Source organism: Dendrobates tinctorius, unplaced genomic scaffold (genome assembly GCF_039654945.1).
Source record: "Dendrobates tinctorius isolate UK_male_01 unplaced genomic scaffold, ASM3965494v1 ptg000016l, whole genome shotgun sequence".
NCBI classification, from domain to species: Eukaryota; Metazoa; Chordata; class Amphibia; order Anura; family Dendrobatidae; genus Dendrobates; species Dendrobates tinctorius.
Genome location: NW_027361684.1, coordinates 439,811 through 461,657, shown reverse-complemented (window position 1 = coordinate 461,657; position 21,847 = coordinate 439,811). Strand labels below are relative to the sequence as shown.

Sequence of the window (21,847 nt, the reverse complement as noted above, 5' to 3'; positions counted from 1 at the left end):
GGTAATGAACGAGCTCTGCCGATTGTTACAAATTGAACCGTTACGCACATCCGTGTATCACCCTCAAACAGACGGGTTGGTCGAACGGTTCAATAAAACTCTGAAGCAGATGCTGAGAAAGGTGATAGACAAGGATGGGAAGAACTGGGACTATTTACTTCCGTATTTGCTTTTTGCCATCAGGGAAGTACCCCAGTCTTCCACGGGATTCTCGCCTTTCGAGTTATTGTACGCCCGACGTCCTCGCGGACTGTTAGACGTTGCAAAGGAAACCTGGGAGGGTCAGGTCACTGCGTTTAAAACAGTGATAGATCACGTCACACAAATGCAGGACCGTATTGCGGCTGTTATGCCTATCGTCAAAGAACATATGTTACAGGCTCAAGGAGCCCAAAAAAGAATCTATGATAGGGGCGCCAAGATCCGTACGTTTGCACCCGGAGATAGGGTGTTGATCCTGGTCCCCACGGTGGACAGTAAGTTCCTGGCAAAGTGGCAGGGCCCCTTTGAGATCAAGGAAAGAGTTGGTGAAGTAAACTACAAAGTATACCAGGCAGGTAAACGGAAACCTGAACAGATTTATCATGTAAATCTGATAAAGCCCTGGAAGGATCGGTCTGCCTTGTCAGCGGAGCTGGCCCGTCCTGTCTGCTCGCATACCGTATCGGAGGTACGGGTTGCAGAGACTCTCTCGGAGCGGCAAAAGACGGAAGTCAGGCAGTTTCTACTTCACAACCAAAAGTTTTTCTCAGAAAAACCCGGGCAGACTATGCTAATGAAACATGACATCGTAACGGAACCTTGTGTCACAGTTCACGTAAAGCCCTACTGAATCCCGGAAGCGTGCCGTGAAGCCGTTTCCCGAGAAGTGAAGGCAATGTTAGAGTTAGGAGTCATTGAGGAATCGCACAGTGCGTGGTCCAGCCCGACTGTGCTAATTCCTAAACCGGACGGCACCATCCGGTTCTGCAATGACTTCAGGAAACTGAATGCGGTCTCAAAATTTGATGCCTACCCCATGCCCCGGGTCGACGAGTTAATAGATCGGTTAGGAAAAGCCCGGTATATTACGACCCTAGACCTAACAAAGGGGTATTGGCAGATCCCTCTGGTGGAGGCTGCCAGAGAAAAGACAGCATTTGCTATGCCGGAAGGTTTATTTCAGTATGTGTATATGCTGTTTGGACTGCACGGGGCACCGGCGACCTTCCAGAGACTGATGGATCGAGTCTTGAGGCCACATAGGCGGTATGCTTCGGCCTATTTGGATGACATTGTCATTTACAGCTTGGACTGGGAGACTCATCTCCAGAAAGTACAAGCTGTGATTGACGACCTGTGGGAGGCAGGTCTAACCGCGAACCCCAAGAAATGTCACATCGGGCTAGAAGAAGCCCGGTATTTGGGGTATGTAATTGGGAGGGGTGTTGTTAAACCCCAGGTTGATAAGATTCAGGCGGTTCAGGACTGGCCACAACCTGTCAACAAGAAGCAGGTGCAAGAATTCCTGGGGATCGCCGGTTATTATCGCCGGTTCATACCCAATTTTGCAGCCATCGCTACCCCCCTGACAGATCTTACAAAAGGGAAAGACTCCGTCATGATTAAATGGAGTTTAGCGGCTGAAGAAGCCTTCCATGGCCTAAAACGGGCACTTTGCTCTCAGCCCGTACTGGTGACTCCGGACTTCCGCAGCGAGTTTGTGGTACAAACGGATGCCTCTGATACCGGTATCGGGGCCGTACTCTCACAAGTGAGGGACGGAGTGGAACACCCAGTCCTATATCTCAGCAGGAAGCTGAATAAACACGAGCAAAGGTATGCAGTCGTGGAAAAAGAGTGCCTAGCCATTAAGTGGGCTCTAGAGGCCCTCAAATATTACCTGGTGGGCTGAAAGTTCAGGCTGATCACTGACCATGCCCCTCTCAAGTGGATGCACTTGAACAAGGAACGGAATAGCCGGGTGACCCGGTGGTTCCTTGCCCTGCAGGCCTACACTTTTACGGTGGAGCACCGCCCAGGGGTACAGATGGGGAATGCAGATGCCCTGTCCCGAGTGCACTGTTTGGCGGGTGTCATTGCTCGACCGGAGTGGTCTGAGCAGAGGGGGGGAATATGTGAGAATCATGTGGGAATAGTGGATGAGGGCAGGTATATCTCGCCCAGATTCCTTTCCTATGTGGCCTAGTCTGGTCAGTATCGCACCTGCTTACTAATGGATAATGGGAGGTGGATATAAAAGGATGCCAGGTGGTTGTGTGAGTGTCTCAGCCTGGGAACACAGAGAGCTTGTCTGTGTGAGAGACACACACGTGAGTGAAAGCAGTGCCCACTGCAACTGTGGTTTGGCTGGACGGGAGAAGCCCGCCAGTTGGTAGTTTGGTTGTCCATTGTTTAGTTAGTGCCGGACAGGCAAGGATTTGTTTTATGTTTTATTTCCTTTTGCATTGCTTTCACTATTAATAAACCTGACCCAGTGTCAGTTATACACGAATCCCAGCTCTGCGCCTGAGTTTCATGCTGAATGCACGTGACCTTTGACCCCAGCAAAGGCGATCCCGGAGTGTTTTATCACAGTGTGTATCAGCAACCAATCACGAAGCATCTTTCATTTCACCAGAGCTGTTGAAAAGAAGCTGAGCTGTGATTGGCTGCTATGAGCAACAGTTTTCTCATTCCAGACAACACCTCAGCAGACAGTGACTGGGTGGGAGAAATCTAGCATCCCTGGAAACATAAGCTCCCAGCCATTGTCTGCCCCCCTGAAAGGAGCAGAGAGCACAGGACAGAAATGAATCCCCCTCCCGTGCCTATATCCCCATCACACATCCTCCATCCTGTAGGCACATCTTCCCTCTTAAAGGGATCTCTGATATGGAAGTCAGAGCAAATCCATCCAGCGCTTTGGTACTGACCCCAGGCCTTTCTTAAAGGGATCTCCGGTATGGAAGTTAGGACCGTTCCACTCAGCTCTGTGGTTCTGACTCCAGGCTGACGGGATGATGTGGGATATTATGGGTAGTAGTCCGGTAGCTCTGGCTGATGGGATGATGTGGGATATTAGGGGTAGTAGTCCGGTGGCTCTGGCTGACGGGATGATGTAGAATATTAGGGGCAGCTGTCCGGTGGCTCTGGCTGACGGGATGATGTAGAATATTAGGGGTAGTAGTCCGGTGGCTCTGGCTGATGGGACGGTGTGGGATATTAGTGGTAGTAGTCCGGTGGCTCTGGCTGACGGGATGATGTGGGATATTAGGGGTAGTAGTCCGGTGGCTCTGGCTGATGGGACGGTGTGGGATATTAGTGGTAGTAGTCCGGTGGCTCTGGCTGACGGGATGATGTGGGATATTAGGGGTAGTAGTCCGGTGACTCTGGCTGACGGGATGATGTGGGATAGTCTTAGTTACTCACCGGTTAACGGTATTTTTCGGAGTCCATGACAGCACCACCTGAGAGAGGGGATCCGCCCTTTAGGAACAGGAAACCTACAGATACAAAAGGGTGGCACCTCTCCCATGCATCAGTTGGATTACAGAGCACAAGAGGACTTCCAAGGTTAATGCATGATTTATGTACAGTATTCTTTACAATTATAACTTTTATCACCAGTGGGTATATACAAGAAAAAAGACGTGCACACCCCAATTAAACTAAAGGGAGGGAATATACGGGTGCTGTCATGGACTCCGAAAAATACCGTTAACCGGTGAGTAACTAAGACTTTATTCGGTCGTCCATGACAGCACCACCTGAGAGATTTACAGAGAGTAATATCAGTTTTAGGGAGGGACTACAGCCTGCAGCACCCTTATACCAAAAGAGAGGTCTGTGGAAGCACCTAGGTCTAGCCTATAATGACTATAAAAGGTGCTCGGAGAGGACCAAGTAGCCGCCTTACATATCTGGTCGATGGAGACTTCTGATCTTTCGGCCCAGGAGGTTGCCATTGCCCTGGTGGAATGCGCCCTCAGCTTTCCGGGTGGCGACCTGCCCTTTGATGTGTATGCTATTGCAATCGCCTCTCTAATCCATCTGGCTAGTGTATTTTTTGATGCTCTACAACCTTTTCTGGGGCCTTGATGAGAGATAAATAGGGCATTATCTTTCTTCCAGGGATCAGTGACTGACAGATATTCTATGAGGCCTCTCCTGACATCCAGGGTGTGTAGTTTCCTTTCCTTCTCATTAGTTGGATTAGGGAGGAAGGATGGCAGAACTATCTCCTGCGTCCTATGGAAACTAGAAACTACCTTTGGCAAGTACGCTGGATCAGGTCTGAGTATTACCCTATCCTCTTTAAACTGTAAATAAGGAGGACACCTAGATAAGGCCTGAATATCGCTTATTCTGCGAGCTGATGTCAGAGCTACCAGGAAGGCTACCTTGAGGGACAGGATTTTTAGGGAAGCCGACGAGATAGGTTCGAATGGAGTCTCTGTCATAGCAGTGAGGACTAGGTTCAAGTCCCACGGCATAAACCTATCCTTCATTATTGGCCTGGATCTACCTGCTGCCTTAATGAATCTGCTTATCCAATAATTACCAGCAATGTTGCAGCTAAACAGAGCCCCCAAGGCTGACACTTGTACTTTAAGGGTACTGGTAGAGAGTCCCATGTCTAGACCTTTTTGTAGGAACTCTAATATCTGCATTATAGGTGCTGAATCCCCAGCGATTACTTCTGAGTTTTGAAGGAATTTTTTCCAAATCCTGACATAAATTTTTGTGGTAATGATTTTCCTACTTTTAAGAAGGGTGTTAATTAGGTCTGTGGAGAAACCCTTTTCTTCTAATAATGACCGTTCAAACTCCACGCCGTCAGATGAAGGCCAGCCACCTGAGGATGGAAGACTGGGCCCTGAGACAGGAGATCCGGGATGTCCGGCAGAACCCAAGGATCGGACACCGACATGGTCCTGAGGCATGAGAACCATGCTCTCCTGGGCCAAAACGGAGCGATAACTATCACCCTTGATCTGTCTTTCCTGATTTTCCTCATCACTAGGGGTAGAAGAGATAGGGGAGGGAAGGCGTAGGCTAGTTTGAAGTCCCAGTTTATCAGGAAGGCATCTACCGCCAGAGGATTTTCTCTGGGATTCAGGGAGCAGAATTGTTCCAATTGAGTGTTGTCTCTGGTGGCGAATAGGTCTACCTCTGGATATCCCCACTTTTGAACAATCAGTTTGAATATGGAGGTGTTTAAAGACCATTCCCCTTGCTTTAGCCGATTGCGGCTTAAAAAGTCTGCCGTGATGTTGTCTTTTCCTTTTATATGCAATGCTGTTAAAGATAGGAAGTATTGTTCTGCTAGATGGAACAACCGTTCTGCTACCAACATCAGGGGTCTGGAACGAGTCCCGCCTTGGTGATTGATGTATGCCACGGTGACCTGATTGTCGGAGAACACTCATACATGATGGCCCTGTAGATACACAAGGAGCTTTTTAGCCGCCTGTTCTACTGCCGTTAATTCTTTTAGGTTAGATGACATTCCTAACTGATGATGTTGCCATCGGTCCTGGACTAAAATTTCACCCATATGAGCTCCCCAACCGTAAGGACTAGCATCCGTGGTGACTATGCGGGTTACGTTATACTCCCAGGGCACCCCTTTTAATAAGTTATCCTTGTGTAACCACCACTCTAGGGACTCCCTTGTGTTACGGGATAAGGTTAGCTGACCCTCCAAGTAACCTCCAAGGACTTTTTGATGTAATAAGACCTCGCTCTGTAGTTTCCTTGCATGAAACTGGGCCCACTGGACTGCCGGGATACAGGCCGAGAGAGAGCCTAGAAGGGACATGGCTTTTCTGAGGGACATGGTGGGGTTATTGGAGGCGTTCAGGATCTGATAATGGAGGCGAACGAGCTTGTCCGGAGGCAGACGGCATTCCTGTTTTTCAGAATCCAGGGTTAGGCCCAAAAATTGTTGGACTTTCATTGGCTGCAACCGGGACTTTTTGACGTTCAGCAACCATCCTAACCGTTCTAGGGCAGACATTGCCTTTTGTAGCTGTTGTAAACAATGGTTCGCCGTTTTACCTACAATAAGAAAATCGTCCAGGTAGGGGATCACCAGAATGTTTGATTCACGTAGATGGGCCATGACCTCCGCTATCACCTTAGTAAACACTCGGGGAGCGACTGCCACTCCAAAAGGGAGGGCCGCATATTGGAAATGTCGAATTGACCCATCCAAATGAACCGCCACTCTGAGGAACCGCTGATGGCCTGCATGGATGGGTATATGGTAGTATGCGTCTTTTAAATCTAACACCACCATGAACCAATTTTTGAACAGCAATTTTATTGCAGATTTAATCGTTTCCATCTTAAAGGGACGTATGACCAAAAATTTGTTGAGGGCTTTAAGGTTAATTATTGTCCTAAAGGAGCTGTCCGGTTTGCGGACCAGGAACAGAGGGGAGTAGAATCCCTTCCCCCATTCTTCCTCTGGAACCTCTATCAGGACTTTCTTAGCGCACAGGATATGAACCTCGGCTTCCAGGGCAGCTTGTTCTGCCGCAGATGACCTGAGAGGGGTGATTTTAAATTGATCAAGGGGAACCCTAGAAAACTCTAGTCGTAGTCCCACGGCTATTATCCCCAATATCCAGCTGCTATTAGAGATCAGAGACCAGGATGGGTAGAAGGCAGCTAGTCTCCCTCCTACCGGGGCAACTAGTCATTGGGGCGGCTTTTTCGTATCCCGAGCTGGACCTTCCTGGCGCCCTCCCCCAAACATGAATCCTGTACCTTTCCTTTTTTTATCATCCCATCTGCCCTGATCTCTGGACGGCCTTCTCCGGAAAACCCCTTTCCTGGCGAAGGGACGTCTGTACGAGGGGTTCGGGAGACTGGGAAATTTATTTTTGTCATCTCCAGCTTTCTCCAACAATTCGTCCAAGACGGGACCGAATAGGTACTCCCCTTCGCAGGGAATGGAACAGAGACGGGACCTGGTTTGAATATCTCCTGGCCAGCATTTTAACCAGAGCGCTCTTCGCGCTGCATTAGACAGACCTGCGGCTTTTGCCGCCATTCTTGCAGAGTCTGCAGAAGCATCGGCTAAAAACGCTGCGGCATTCTGAATGATGGGTAAATTTTTCCGAATAGATGATCTTGATGCTCCATCTCTTAGTTCGGAATCTAGCTGATCTAGCCAGACCATCATGGATCTGGCTGTACAGGTGGCAGCTACCGCTGGTCTTAACGCGCCTGCTGACATCTCCCATGTCCCTTTAAGGAAAGAATCCGCTTTCTTATCTAACGGATCTTTCAGGGAGGCCATATCGTCAAATGGTATGGCGGATTTTTTAGATGCTTTGGCTACTGCAGCATCTAGTTTCGGGGCTTTATCCCATCTATTTACTACCGGGTCCTCGAAGGGGTATCTCCGCTTAAAGGCTGGTGGCATGGAGCCCCTTTTTTCCGGTCTCTTCCATTCTCTATCAATTAGGCTCTGAACCTTTTCGTTTAATGGAAAGGCTTTACGTTTTTTGGGGTCCAACCCCCCGAACATAATGTCCTGTGCTGAGAGTTCCTGTTTTTTGTCCGCTACCCCCATGGTGGACCGTATAGCTTTCACTAATTTGTCCATCTGGTCTAAGGGGAAGCAGAACCGGCTAGAGTCTTCATCCGAGGAAGACGACGATGAGGCCGAGGAGTCCGAGGAATTGTCCCCCTTCCCAGGGGCGACTGAGGCCTCCGAGCCTGAACCACTAGCCTCTCTTCTCCTAGAAGGTTCTCTTTGAGGTAAAGCTTTCATTTCTGCCCTGATCATGTCTCTCAGGTTTGAAGTGAAGTCAGGTGTCTCTTCCGCTACCTGCATAAACGGGGGAGAGTATAAGGGCCTGACAATCTACCCCTGGACTCCCTGTCCTTAATAACTCCTACCGTCTGCCGTATGCATGGCTGGCATAATTTTTTAGGGTGGCCATCTGGAAGGGGGGGAACTACAGAGGGCACATTCCCTGTGTTTCTGTTTTCCCGTAACCTTCTTCCCCTGAAAAAAAGCATAAAGGAACACTGCATCAGGGTACATTCACGGAGATCTCTTACCCATGCAGATGAGGCAGGTACCGGATCACGGAGGGAGGCAGGGGGGTCCTTTCTGGAGGAACTTTCTCGGCTCTGGTCGCTGGTTCGTTTCTGTCTCTTCTGCTGGCCACTCGCCTGTTTCTGCGGGTGTTCCTGCGTCTCGTCCTGCTGGACTAAGGGGGCTTCCGACGTCTCCATTGCTGGGGCCTTCAGAAGCACCCCAGCGGCGTCCCCATCTGCCTTATATGGCCTCCTGTCCGGGTCAGCAGGCATACTGTCCTAGCACCACCCCCCGGCATTTGCGTTCCCTCCCCCATGCTCCGGCCCCCCTCGCCTTCGCCGGGTCGCCGCGCGACCCCCGGACCGGCATGCACCCGCGGCGCGCGCCGAAGGCCGCCGGCACCCGACTTCCGGTATCGGCGCCATCGCTCCGCCCCTTCCGCCGCGTCACTTCCGCCGCTCACAGAGCCCTGCGGGAGCGCGCGCGAAGGAGCCGCGCAGGCCCGCCCGGAGTGCCAGCACCCCCCGCGCCCGCCGCCATGAGCCCGGCCAGGAGACAGCACTGACCCGGAGGACCGGGCCTGGGGAAGCGCACCGGGGCATACCTACCAGGTGCTGGCTCTGGAGACGGCATCCACCGGACCCTTGCTCCACCTGCTTCGTCCACTGCCGTGGTGACCTACCCGGCCCCACCGTGGCGCTTCCAGGGACCCCGCACTGACCGAGGTAGGAGACCCCCTTGCTACCTGGGTCGGTCAGCCGGCCTGGGTATTCCATGATGATTCTGACGATCTGTAGAGAGTCCTGTCCTCTAGGAACAGGAAACCAACTGATGCGTGGGAGAGGTGCCACCCTTTTGTATCTGTAGGTTTCCTGTTCCTAAAGGGCGGATCCCCTCTCTCAGGTGGTGCTGCTCAGGTGGTGCTGTCATGGACGACCGAATAAATTAGGGGTAGTAGTCCGGTGGCTCTGGCTGATGGGACGGTATGGGATATTAGTGGTAGTAGTCCGGTGGCTCTGGCTGACGGGATGATGTGGGATATTAGGGGTAGTAGTCCGGTGGCTCTGGCTGATGGGACGGTGTGGGATATTAGTGGTAGTAGTCCGGTGGCTCTGGCTGACGGGATGATGTGGGATATTAGGGGTAGTAGTCCGGTGACTCTGGCTGACGGGATGATGTGGGATATTATGGGTAGTAGTCCGGTAGCTCTGGCTGATGGGATGATGTGGGATATTAGGGGTAGTAGTCCGGTGGCTCTGGCTGACGGGATGATGTAGAATATTAGGGGTAGCTGTCCGGTGGCTCTGGCTGACGGGATGATGTAGAATATTAGGGGTAGTAGTCCGGTGGCTCTGGCTGATGGGACGGTGTGGGATATTAGTAGTAGTAGTCCGGTGGCTCTGGCTGACGGGATGATGTGGGATATTAGGGGTAGTAGTCCGGTGGCTCTGGCTGATGGGACGGTGTGGGATATTAGTGGTAGTAGTCCGGTGGCTCTGGCTGACGGGATGATGTGGGATATTAGGGGTAGTAGTCCGGTGACTCTGGCTGACGGGATGATGTGGGATATTAGGGGTAGTAGTCCGGTGGCTCTGGCTGATGGGACGGTGTGGGATATTAGTGGTAGTAGTCCGGTGGCTCTGGCTGACGGGATGATGTAGAATATTAGGGGTAGTAGTCCGGTGGCTCTGGCTGATGGGACGGTGTGGGATATTAGTGGTAGTAGTCCGGTGGCTCTGGCTGACGGGATGATGTGGGATATTAGTGGTAGTAGTCCGGTGACTCTGGCTGACGGGATGATGTGGGATATTAGGGGTAGTAGTCCGGTGACTCTGGCTGACGGGATGATGTGGGATATTAGGGGTAGTAGTCCGGTGACTCTGGCTGACGGGATGATGTGGGATATTAGTGGTAGTAGTCCGGTGACTCTGGCTGACGGGATGATGTGGGATATTATGGGTAGTAGTCCGGTGGCTCTGGCTGATGGGACGGTGTGGGATATTAGTGGTAGTAGTCCGATGGCTCTGGCTGACGGGTTGATGTGGGATATTAGGGGTAGTAGTCCGGTGGCTCTGGCTGATGGGACGGTGTGGGATATTAGTGGTAGTAGTCCGGTGGCTCTGGCTGACGGGATGATGTGGGATATTAGGGGTAGTAGTCCGGTGACTCTGGCTGACGGGATGATGTGGGATATTAGGGGTAGTAGTCCGGTGGCTCTGGCTGATGGGACGGTGTGGGATATTAGTGGTAGTAGTCCGGTGGCTCTGGCTGACGGGATGATGTAGAATATTAGGGGTAGTAGTCCGGTGGCTCTGGCTGATGGGACGGTGTGGGATATTAGTGGTAGTAGTCCGGTGGCTCTGGCTGACGGGATGATGTGGGATATTAGTGGTAGTAGTCCGGTGACTCTGGCTGACGGGATGATGTGGGATATTAGTGGTAGTTCTCCGTTGGCTCTGGCTGATGGGATGATGTGGGATATTAGGGGTAGTAGTCCGGTGGCTCTGGCTGACGGGATGATGTAGAATATTAGGGGTAGTAGTCCGGTGGCTCTGGCTGATGGGACGGTGTGGGATATTAGTGGTAGTAGTCCGGTGGCTCTGGCTGACGGGATGATGTGGGATATTAGGGGTAGTAGTCCGGTGACTCTGGCTGACGGGATGATGTGGGATATTAGTGGTAGTAGTCCGGTGGCTCTGGGTGACAGGACGATGTGGGATATTAGGGGTAGTAGTCCGGTGGCTCTGGCTGATGGGATGATGTGGGATATTAGAGGTAGTAGTCCGGTGGCTCTGGCTGACGGGACGATGTGGGATATTAGGGGTAGTAGTCCGGTGACTCTGGCTGATGGGATGATGTGGGATATTAGGGGTAGTAGTCTGGTGGCTCTGGCTGATGGGATGATGTGGGATATTAGGGGTAGTAATCCGGTGGCTCTGGCTGACGGGATGATGTGGGATATTATAGTGAAAGTGGTATGCGGAGTGGGCGGGGCTATACACCCAGCTTTATATATATAGATATAGATATAATCATTATAATTTGTTATAACTAACCGTAGTTAGTTACTATGCCCGGGCAGTGCCGGGCTCTTCAGATAGTCTATATATATAATCATCTAATTGTCTGTCTGTCTGGTTGTAACGGAAATCCCGCGTCGCTGATCAGCCGGCCGCGACCTATCAGCGACAGATGCAGTTCGGCCGCGAACTGGCCGCCGGATTGCTGCCAGGACCTGCTGCCGGATCGCCGCCAGGACCCGCCGCCGCCTGACTACATGCGCCGGACCCCGCCGCTGCCGGCCCACCCACCTCCGTGCAGTCACAGCCAGCAGGAAAGACTGCGGCTTGCAGCCTGTGCTGGAGATGGGGTGCGGGCGCCCTCTGGTGGCGCCGCACCCCATCTCCAGCACAGGCTGCAAACCACCGTCTTTCCTGACTTGCAAGTCTCCTGTAATATTTACCATGCGTAGCTCCTCGCCTCTAGCTATATGCTCCTCTCGAGACCCCCTCCCACCCCAAAAAAAAAAAAAAAAGAAGATACACACTGCACTATCCATTACTATTTGGGCGCTTTATGGCACAGTGTTTAGGTGGCAAGACGACCATATTAGTTAGACACTAAGGCTAGGATCACACATGCGAGAAACACGGCTGAGTCTCGCATGTTAATACCCGGTACTGCCGCCGACAATTGGATCGGAGCATGCGGCTGCATAGCAATACATGGAGCTGCACGCTCCGCTCTCGAGTGCTGGCGGCAGTGCTGGGTATTAACATGCGAGACTCGGCTGTGTTTCTCGCATGTGTGACCATGGCCTAAGCCATATTTCAGTAGTATATGGCGGTATTATTTTGTTAATTATTTTATCTGGAGGGGGTTGTGCCGAAGAGTGGAGAGATGCTGCTGCATGCTGGGTGGGGCGGCGGCCTCCGCAACTCTCTAATGCCCACCCAGCTGGTAATGGACAAATATCCGACCAATTTACCTGGCCCAGCAGTGTGTATGGAAAACTGAGAAGCTGAAAAACCCCATTAATATAGATCAGTCTTCTGCTTCTCGCTTTGTGAATAGTATTTTTGTTCCATTCAGGAAAAACAACTGCGAAACTAACAGAAATGTCCCGAACACCGACGGTTAGACCAGACACAGACACCTTTGCCTTTTTTCTGTGACAATTCTGCATAACTAAGTTTGCTTTTCTCAAAACAGCTGCATATGTGAACATTTTAAGGAAACTCCCCACCTTAATGTATGTATTTTAGAAACTTCTAACTATTCACATACTGTAGCTTGATGTGAGAAGTGACAGAACTTGGTTTCCACAATCACTAGTGCTATTCCTGTATACAGCTCAGTAGTACGTCTGGTTACTAAGGATCTGTTGCTTAACAACTCCAGTCTTTTCAAGCCTGTCGATAGCAACCATAAACCAAAAAAGGACTTAGGTTTCGCCTGCTCTTATGCCAGTCTAAGTGGTGTTTCTGGTGTTTCATTCATGTACTGACTGTGGTTCTGGTGTTAAACTCGTGTACTGACGGTGGTTCTCGTACTGAAATAATGTGCAGACAGTGGTTCTTGTCTTGTACACATGTAGCAATCCATAACGTGCTATGTTAAAACTTAAAAAAAAATCCTAACATAAAGATTTGAGATTATGAGAAAGATATATCGAGTTTTTGCAGAAACTCTCCAAATCCTCTTTAAATGCTAAAAACTTGGTTCTGGTGATGTATTAGGCTATGTGCACACGCTGCAGATTCACCAGCGGATTTTCCGTGCGGATCCGCAGGTAAAACAGCAGGTAAAGTGACCTGCAGTTTGACACCTGGACAATGGAATATGTGTCAAACCGCAGCATAATCCGCAGAAAGAATTGACATGTCAATTCTTTCTGCGGATTTAAAACCGCAGCTTTTCCGCAGTGAAAACACCGCATCATGTGCACAGCGGATTGTAAATCACATAGACTTACATAGTACTGTACACTGTCTACGGAACTGCTGCGGATCTGCAGGGCCAAATCCGCTGCGGATCCGCAGCAGAATCCGCAGCGTGTGCACATACCCTACATGTACTGATGGTGGTTCTGGTGATATGTAAATGCAAGTACCCTTTCAAAAATGGTTGTGGCCATTGGGATTGGTTCAGTGTGACAATTTGGCCCTTAAGCAAAAAAATGTTGTGCACCCCTGGCTTAGACACTGGGCAAGACGTTGCCCCTTTTAGACGCTATGACTATCACAGACACATGCCCTGCTTGGGAGCTAACCCTGTGACCCATAGAGTCAGTCTGTAAGTGCAGCTGCTTATCTCAAAGTCTCCACATAAATGCAGCAGTAGGAAGTATACCGAGACACAGTTGGCTGAGCTTTCCAAAACTAGCATTTTATTTGCCACTCAAACACAGGAGTCATCTGGTGTAGGAAGAGACACGTTTTGGTTTTTTTTTAAAGTTGCAAGCCACTAAATTAATTTTGGCACCTTTTGGGTGGTGCGTGCAACACAAGCTAAGCTGGTTATAGATTTCCATTATCTAATTTCAGGCCTAAATTATATGAAGTCTCCCAGACCATTGGCCATGCCCTCTCCTGCTCACCCTACCCACTTTTGGAAAGCCGACCAAATTAGAATAATGTTGTAAATGTTCTCAGAAAAGAGGAATGAATCAAAACTTCAGAATCTTCACCTACCTGCCAGAACCAGCTGCCTTGTAAGATACATAAGCTTGACCTGAACAATTCCAGTATAATGTTACCCCGGAAAAAGACCTCCAGAAAGATGCACAACGCTCCCCCGAAAACTGCAAATAAGAGGAGCACGTGAATGTGCATGTCGAGCTCCTGCCTGCCGTGAACATGGTAATAAAACAGGAATCCTGAAACAAGAACAGATAGCATTGTCACCATTAGTATGTACAGACTGTGTTGTAATGTATCGCAGCAATATCAGAGAGATGAATACCTTCCACGAAGACGGCGATGGCCAGCATCAGTCTGTCCATAGCTACAGGAACGGCTTTGGTGGTGTGCGTGATGATATCTACCACACCTGAGATGCCATAGAAGAAGTACATGGTGGAGTGCTGCCAGTTCATTAGATGGCTCCACTGCTTCTCCTCTTGGTCGTACAATCTGAGATGAGGCCCATCTGGCACAAACTGCTCCGCTAACATCCCTGGGGGGAAAGGAGGATTTAGACAAATGATAAAAATTAGCAGCTTCACATGAGGAAAACCACATGGCCCAAGTGCTGCTCTACTTTATAATACGCTGATAGCGCAGCAACGAGATCAGACATCAGTGGAGCCAAAATCAGATAGTGCGGGAACTGAGAACACGCTGGTGGACACAGGCAGAAGAGGCCCCTGTGCAAGGACAATATATGGGCTCCTTGCAGCCCAAGAGCTCCTCATGGTGCACAATTCCACCTGCTTTGGAGGTAGAATTGGTCCCCGTACCTCTTGGGCCCCTATACAGAGTACACCCCTGGGATAACATGTCTCAAAGTATGCAAAAATGTACTATATTTTATACAGATCAATATGGTGATTGCAATAAATGAACAAAGGGATCAGACGATACGAAACCAACAAGTGGTGCCCAACAGCCGCACAACGTTATAGCTAATAACTCAATTTCACCTTAAAAAAATACAGTCATTTGCCACCACGTGTGAGCAAGATTTTGGCAGCATGGCACCTTACGTGCAATAGCGGTCAGCTCACAGCCATGCACATGAATGCGAGGCTTGGCCCAGCATGCGGGTGTTATCAGTGGGGAAGATGAAGTTAGACACCCAGTGCAGCATTTTATTTCCCTTGAGAACAAAAGGATTGAACTTCGAAATTAAACATGCTTGACTTCAGGGAAAAAATTGCGACCCCCCCTTATACATGAGATAGTTCAATGGACCCACCGAAAGTAGAAGGCTCAGAACAATTTGCTCTAATGTGAAAGGGTTTGAGCTAAATTTATACGTTATAGGATAATTTGTTCATTGAGAGTCCCTAGATCAGGACTCTGCAGAGTCCCATCTGACGAGCAGGGAGGTCGGTCATACCCACTTCTGTTCATTGTCTAGGGGACTGTCAGAGATAGCGGAGCTCTACTTATAGCAGCACTGTGCAGTATAGAAGGCAAATAGACATTAAAAGATTGTGTATATACATACATGAACACTTTGCAGCAGCCCCCTGCAATTAATGAATACATGAATTCCACTATTGCTACATATACTTGTAGGGTCGGTGGGCCGGGCTGGGGGGTGGTCCCTCTGTATACCGCGCAGAGACGTCACAGACAAAAGATGGAGGCAGGTTTCGGGTGCAACAGGTCCAAGTTTATTCTCCGTCGTCCGACTGACGGCCCTCACGATACACCGCAATCCCTTTTCTCGGCCCTCCGTTTTCAGGCCCTGTTACATACACACCGTACTTTTCACCAGAGACGTGATTATACGCACCGTCCCTTTTTCAACTCCACGACACTCCTGACAGCTCAGTCACTGTGGTCGCCTTAGGCCTGTACACCAACAGCAATTTTACTAGTCGGTTGTCGTCTTTAATTCGGTGTGCTTGCCCCCGGGGCCTCGTCTGTATTGCGGTGCTTTGTGTCAGGACCATCCCCCTAACTTTCTCTCTCCTCAGTCCCCTGGTTAGGTTTTCCTCACAGTGCACCAACTGTCGTAGTCTTCCTGTCACTTGAGCTCCCCCTGGGACTGGAACTTTCTGGAACCCTCCTGTCAAATTCATATCTTTCCCGGTTCCCTCTAACTCCTCCCCCATGACCAACTGTTTCTTAAGCCCTAAGCTGATGTCAAGTCCTATGCTCACACTCCTCCCTGCCCTCTAATGATCAACCCAAGGTACTGCACGTCCACTACACTTTCCTAGCTGTTTCCCCACTGTAATAACTGACACCTGTCTAAACTGTGCAAACCTTCCTCTCTCTATTCTGACAAGTCCGTCCGTCCGTCAGGTCACCTTCCCTACACTCCCCCTTCCTTTGTCTATTGCCGTCCTCGACAATCGTAATCCCTGCCTTCGTCGTTCTGAAACTTACCCTACCTTCTGTTGTCGGACCAGCTGTTGGGCCAAACCCACTACCCGCGGGGGCCGAACCAAACCGGGAGCACCATGCTCCGAGCAGCCTACTGCTACTCGCCAGCGCGCACGCCACATGACAACGTCTTTCAAATTGGGCTAGGTACACCTGGATTCTCTTTCCGGCGTGTACCTTCCCCTACTCTCCCCTTCTGTCACCTTCCACTATCCGGTACGCCATGATCGAGGCCTTACACCTACCAGATCATTGTCGGCGTCCGCCTTCTTCCTTCAGGGGTGTCGTGGTGTCAGGGACCTCACCTAGGACGACTGTCTTTCTCACATCTTCCATCTCTTTGCCTTTCTTTTGGTTACACGTCATGGTCAGCGTCTCGGTCTCCCAGACCTTCTCAACACATAGACCCCTTTGGGTCTCACACTTCCCTTTGGTCGCTCAGACCCTCTCTTACCCGGACCTGTTGCATTTTGTTGTGCATATCATACATCTGAACAACTCTATAATATCACAAGTACCCATTTTCTTACTTTTTTTTTTCTCCCCCTTCCTTTGACAAGGACACTCCCTCTCTTCTTACATCCCCGCTTTTGTCAGGCTTAACACACAAAAAACTTCAATTTTTATATTAAACCTTTTTTTTTTCCATTAACTTGGACGCAAACTGTCCTTGTGATTTGCACAACGGTGCAACGAAAATTCGAACGTTCAAGCCACCTCCTAGTGGCCGGTAGCGAGTGGCCCCACAGCCGTGGAGCTCCCGGTATGTAAGGAGTGTCCTGTGAGTTCTTTCTACGGGGGTTCGTGACCTTCGGACTCAGCAATCACAGCTACCGCGTAGTAGCCGCGGGGACAGTACTCTTTGTAGTACGACACCGAGTCCCCCTCGTGTAGAGCCCGGCCGTGACGAATAGAGGCCACATTAAGATAAACCTTCTGGCTGGTAGCCAGATCGCGTATGAACCCATACCCCCTGGGTATATTTGTATACACAAGCCGTCCCATAGATCGTGTCGCCGCCATGCCAGCCTCCCCCTTTGCATGAAGCAGGTTCCATACTTCCTGCTCCCTGGCTTTCTTCTTTTTCACCACTTCTACGACCCAAACGGACGGTCCGGTGTGAGCCCGGGAGTCCGGTGGGCGGGACTTAGCCGGGGACAAAAACAGGGCAGAGGCGGCTGGTGTTGTCGAAGGTCCAGCAGCCGCTGGGGCCGGGTGACAACCAGGGACAGCCATGTCCTCCGGAGACTGGGCCACAGGGCTTGACAAATAGGCCTCAGACGGCTCCAACACCGGCATAGCTGCAGCCGCGGGGTAGGCCGCACCTGGAACTTCAGACTGAGCTGGAGCAGCGACCGCTTTCAGAGATGAGGTCGCTATCAGCAGAGATACCGCAACAGCGTCTTCTGGCGGCAGGCTCTGCACCGGCGACACCGGGCAGGATGGCTCGGGGTCAGGAGCGGAGGCCTCGCTTAGCTCCGCGTAGACGGTAGGACCTTCCCTGGTCAGGCTCTCGGGGGTACAAGATGCTGCGTGCTGCGGCTGCATGGTGGGGGCCGCCTGCGGAGCCACTGATGGGGCCGGGGGAACTCTTACCTTCCCCGGCACCGTGGCCTTCGTCACGTTATTGCGCGGCTCCTCCTGCAGTCTCCGCTCTTCACCCTGCCGTACGACGGGGCTAGCCTCCAGGCTCAGGAGCTCCGCGGGCAGATTCCCTGCTGGTATCTTCAGTTGCCGCTCCCGCTGGCTCCGCAAAGGTTCCACTTCTCCGCTCAGCATCCAGCTTCCTGCCTGTGACTCTGGGGGAGATATTTTCTGACGTGACTCGACCTCCCGGCGCCACTGCCACTCCAGGCGCCCGATGCCCCGACATCCACAGCGCCGCATATCGTCCGATGGGCAGCACTCGAATGGCGCCAGACAGCCGCAGCCAAAATTTTCTTCTATGCCACTCCTTCTGCGGGGTGGGGCGTCAGCAGGCCTTTCCACCCACCTGTCAGGGTCCAGTATGTGGGGGCGTCGGCCTCTTGGTACATATTGCTGTCCCCAGGGATACGTAGGAGGGGGCCCCAGTCCATTGGGGACAACAGCAAACACCTGGATCTCTCCTCTGCGCTGAAGTAGCACCGCCATCTTTCTCCGGACCTGGTACTGCCCCGGATCCTCTGCTGGCAACGCAGATGCGCCACAGCGCTCCCAATTTGTAATCCACAGGTTGGTAATTTGTAATCCACAGGGGTTTATAATCCACACAGTGCAGTCCAAGTCCGTGTCGATTCCTCAGAGGCAGGCCTGCCGCAGAAGATATTGTATTAGCGGCGTTGATCTTGCCGACTACGCCAAGTGTAGGGTCGGTGGGCCGGGCTGGGGGGTGGTCCCTCTGTATTCCGGGCAGAGACGTCACAGACAAAAGATGGAGGCAGGTTTCGGGTGCAACAGGTCCAAGTTTATTCTCCGCTGTCCGACTGACGGCCCTCACGGATACACCGCAATCCCTTTTCTCGGCCCTCCGTTTTCAGGCACTGTTACACACAACGTGCTTTTCACCAGAGACGTGATTATACGCACCGTCCCTTTTTCAACTCCACGACACTCCTGACAGCTCAGTCACTGTGGTCGCCTTAGGCCTGTACACCAACAGCAATTTTACTAGTCGGTTGTCGTCTTTAATTCGGTGTGCTTGCCCCTGGGGCCTCGCCTGTATTGCGGTACTTCGTGTCAGGACCATCCCCCTAACTTTCTCTCTCCTCAGTCCCCTGGTTTGGTTTTCCTCACAGTGCACCAACTGTCATAGTCTTCCTGTCACTTGAGCTCCCCCTGGGGACTGGAACTTTCTGGAACCCTCCTGTCAAATTTATATCTTTCCCGGTTCCCTCTAACTCCGCCCCCCATGACCAACGGTTTCTTAAGCCCTAAGCTGATGTCAAGTCCTATGGTCACACTCCTCCCTGCCCTCTAATGATCAACCCAAGGTACTGCACGTCCACTACACTTTCCTAGCTGTTTTCCCACTGTAATAACTGACACCTGTCTAAACTGTGCAAACCTTCCTCTCTCTATTCTGACAAGTCCGTCCGTCCGTTAGGTCACCTTCCCTACATACTGTACTATAAACAGCTCTGGCAAAAATTAAGAGACCACTGCAAAATTTTCAGTTTGTCTGATTTTTCTCTTTATAGGTATATTTTTGAGTAAAATGTAAATTGCTCTTTTATTCTATAAACTACTGACAACATGTCTCCGAATTTCCAAGCACTAAATTTTGTATTTATTTTCAGAAAATGAGAAATGGTCAAAATAACAAAAAAAAACCCAGTGCTTGCAGACCTCAAATAATGCTAAGAAAACAAGTTCATAATCATTTAGAAACAACAATACTAATGTTTTACCTCAGGAAGAGTTCAGAAATCAATATTTTGTGGAATAACCATGATTTTTAATCACAGCTTTCATGTGTCTTGGCATGCTTTCCACCAGTCTTTCACTCTGCTTTTGGGCGACCTTATGCCACTTCTGGTACAAAAATGTAAGCAGTTCTTCTTTGTTTGATGGCTTGTGACTGACTATTCATCTTCCTCTTGATTACATTCTAGAGGTTTTCAATGGGGTTCAGGTCCGGAGATTGGGCTGGCCATGACAGGGATTTGATGTGATGGTCCTTCATCCACACATTGATTGACCTAGGTGTGTGGCATGGCACATTGTCCTGCTGGAAAAAACAGTCCTCAGAGTTGGGGAACATTGCCTGAGCATGAGAAATCAACTGTTTTTCCAGGATAACCTTGTATGCGGCTTGATTCATACATCCTTCGCAAAGATTAACCTGCCCAATTCCAGCCTTGCTGAAGCATTCCCGCATCATCACTGATCCTCCACCAAATTTCACAGTTGGTGCAAGACACTGTGGCTTGTACGCCTCTCCAGGTCTCTGTGTAAGCATTAGACGACCAGGTGTTGGGCAAAGCTGAAAATTAGACTCATCAGAGAAAATTACCTTACTCCAGTCCTGTATGGTCCAATCCTTATGGTCTTTGGCAAACTTCAGCCTGACTCTCCTTTGCTTCTCATTGATGAAAGGCTTTTTTCTAGCTTTACATGACTTGAGCCTTGCCTCTAGGAGCCTGTTAGGAACTGTTCTTGCCATGCACTTCACCCCAGCTGCCATTTGCCATTCCTTTTGTAGGTCACTTGATGTCATCCTGCAGTTGCTGAGCGATATTCAAATAAGATGATGGTCATCCTGGTCAGTGGAGAGTCGTTTTTGCCCTCTGCGGTCTGTAGCTTTGTTGTCCCCAATGCCTGCTACTTGACCTTGTTGTAATGGACTGCCTTCTTAGAAATTTTAAGGATGGAGGCAACATGACGCTCACTGTATCCCTCTGCTAGTAAGGCCAGAATCGAGCCCTTCTTTTCCTCACTCAAGACTTTTCTTTTCAACGCCTTTGGCATGGTTAAAAGTTATTTTTTCATTCCTATTACGTTTGGGATATTACTAGCACTTGTTTTGCCATTCAGCTTGTCCTATTGCAAGAAGATTGTGAACACCACAGCAGGGTTTTTTTTATACTTTGCTTTGTTAAATAAGATTTGGTTCAGGTGATCACCTAATCAGAAGCACAGTAAGTAGAATGAGGTGCACTCTAGTTGGAATTCAACTGACACTGGAATGGAAGGGGCTGTCAGACATGTAGAGAAGCTGATTTTTATAAAACTGTGCAGTGGTCTCTTAATTTTTGCCAGGGCTGTATATGTATTTGCCTCCAGCAAAACTACAGCATTTGATACATTCCTCCCCAAATGTCTCTAAGCCTTTTTAACAGCATTCTTTTCAAGAGTTTTTGATTGTGTTTTTTATTTTGTAATCTCCTAAAAGATGCATAGGAGAAAGTAGTTACATCTATAAAATCTGTTCACTTTAAAAAAAAAATAAAAAATAAAAACGCAGCAAAAAAGTTCAAAATACATCATGGGCAAGTCATCAAAGATGGTGTGTCATGTGCCAGTATGAAAAAAAAAAATCATCTCATTGAGGTGGATGCATCCTAACACATTTGGTGAATCCTTAGCTTTCTATACACCATAATCTGTTTTCTATGCCAGCTATGAGCTGAGGAAGGATTTTGCTGTAATGTACTACTCCACTTTCTGGTGTAAATAAGGCCACGTGCACACGTTGAGTATTTGGCTGGCGTCACACTAGCATTTAAAAATTCGGTTCGATGTATATCCAGGAGAGTAGGACGAATGTCATGCAAGTACAATGCAATTTTTAACAAGTAGCATCCGTTTGACATCCGTGTGACATGCATATACAATCCGTAAGCAATGCGACTTTAACATCAGCTTTTACAAACAGTAATTCTCTGTCATTTCAACTTAGCTTACAAACTAATAATGCAATCTTATATACAGATATAGATAGAAGTCAGTGATATACGAGTATATAATCTGGACAGGGCATGTGTAGCTTATTTATATAAATAAAAGGGGAAAAAATGGTGTGGGGTCCCCCCATATTTTTCTAAATATGCTAACAGCTGGAGGTTGATGTTTATAGTCTGGGAAGAGGGTAATAGACAAGAAGATTCCCAGACTTCCACCACATCAGGGCAAGTGGGAAGAGCATCATTTCTGGCTCGGCTGAGGGCTGTTGTTCTTAGTATGGGAGGGGCCCACTATCCATGGCCCTTTCCTAGGCTATTAATATTGGCCTGCAGCTGTCTGACTAGCCTTTACTGGTTATTAT

At 49.7% G+C, this 21,847-nt stretch overlaps 1 protein-coding gene across 1 annotated transcript in view; it reads right to left on the bottom strand.

Annotated features, from left to right (window-relative positions):
• Positions 1–21,847, bottom strand: part of TMEM45A (transmembrane protein 45A) — a 65,303-nt gene that overhangs the window by 10,396 nt on the left and 33,060 nt on the right. Inside the window, exons 3-4 of the mRNA XM_073564744.1 lie at positions 14,006–14,218; positions 13,735–13,919 (exon numbers count right to left, since the gene is read on the bottom strand). Of these exons, the coding sequence (XP_073420845.1) occupies positions 13,735–13,919; positions 14,006–14,218 (398 nt within the window). The remainder of the gene's footprint in view (positions 1–13,734; positions 13,920–14,005; positions 14,219–21,847) is intronic.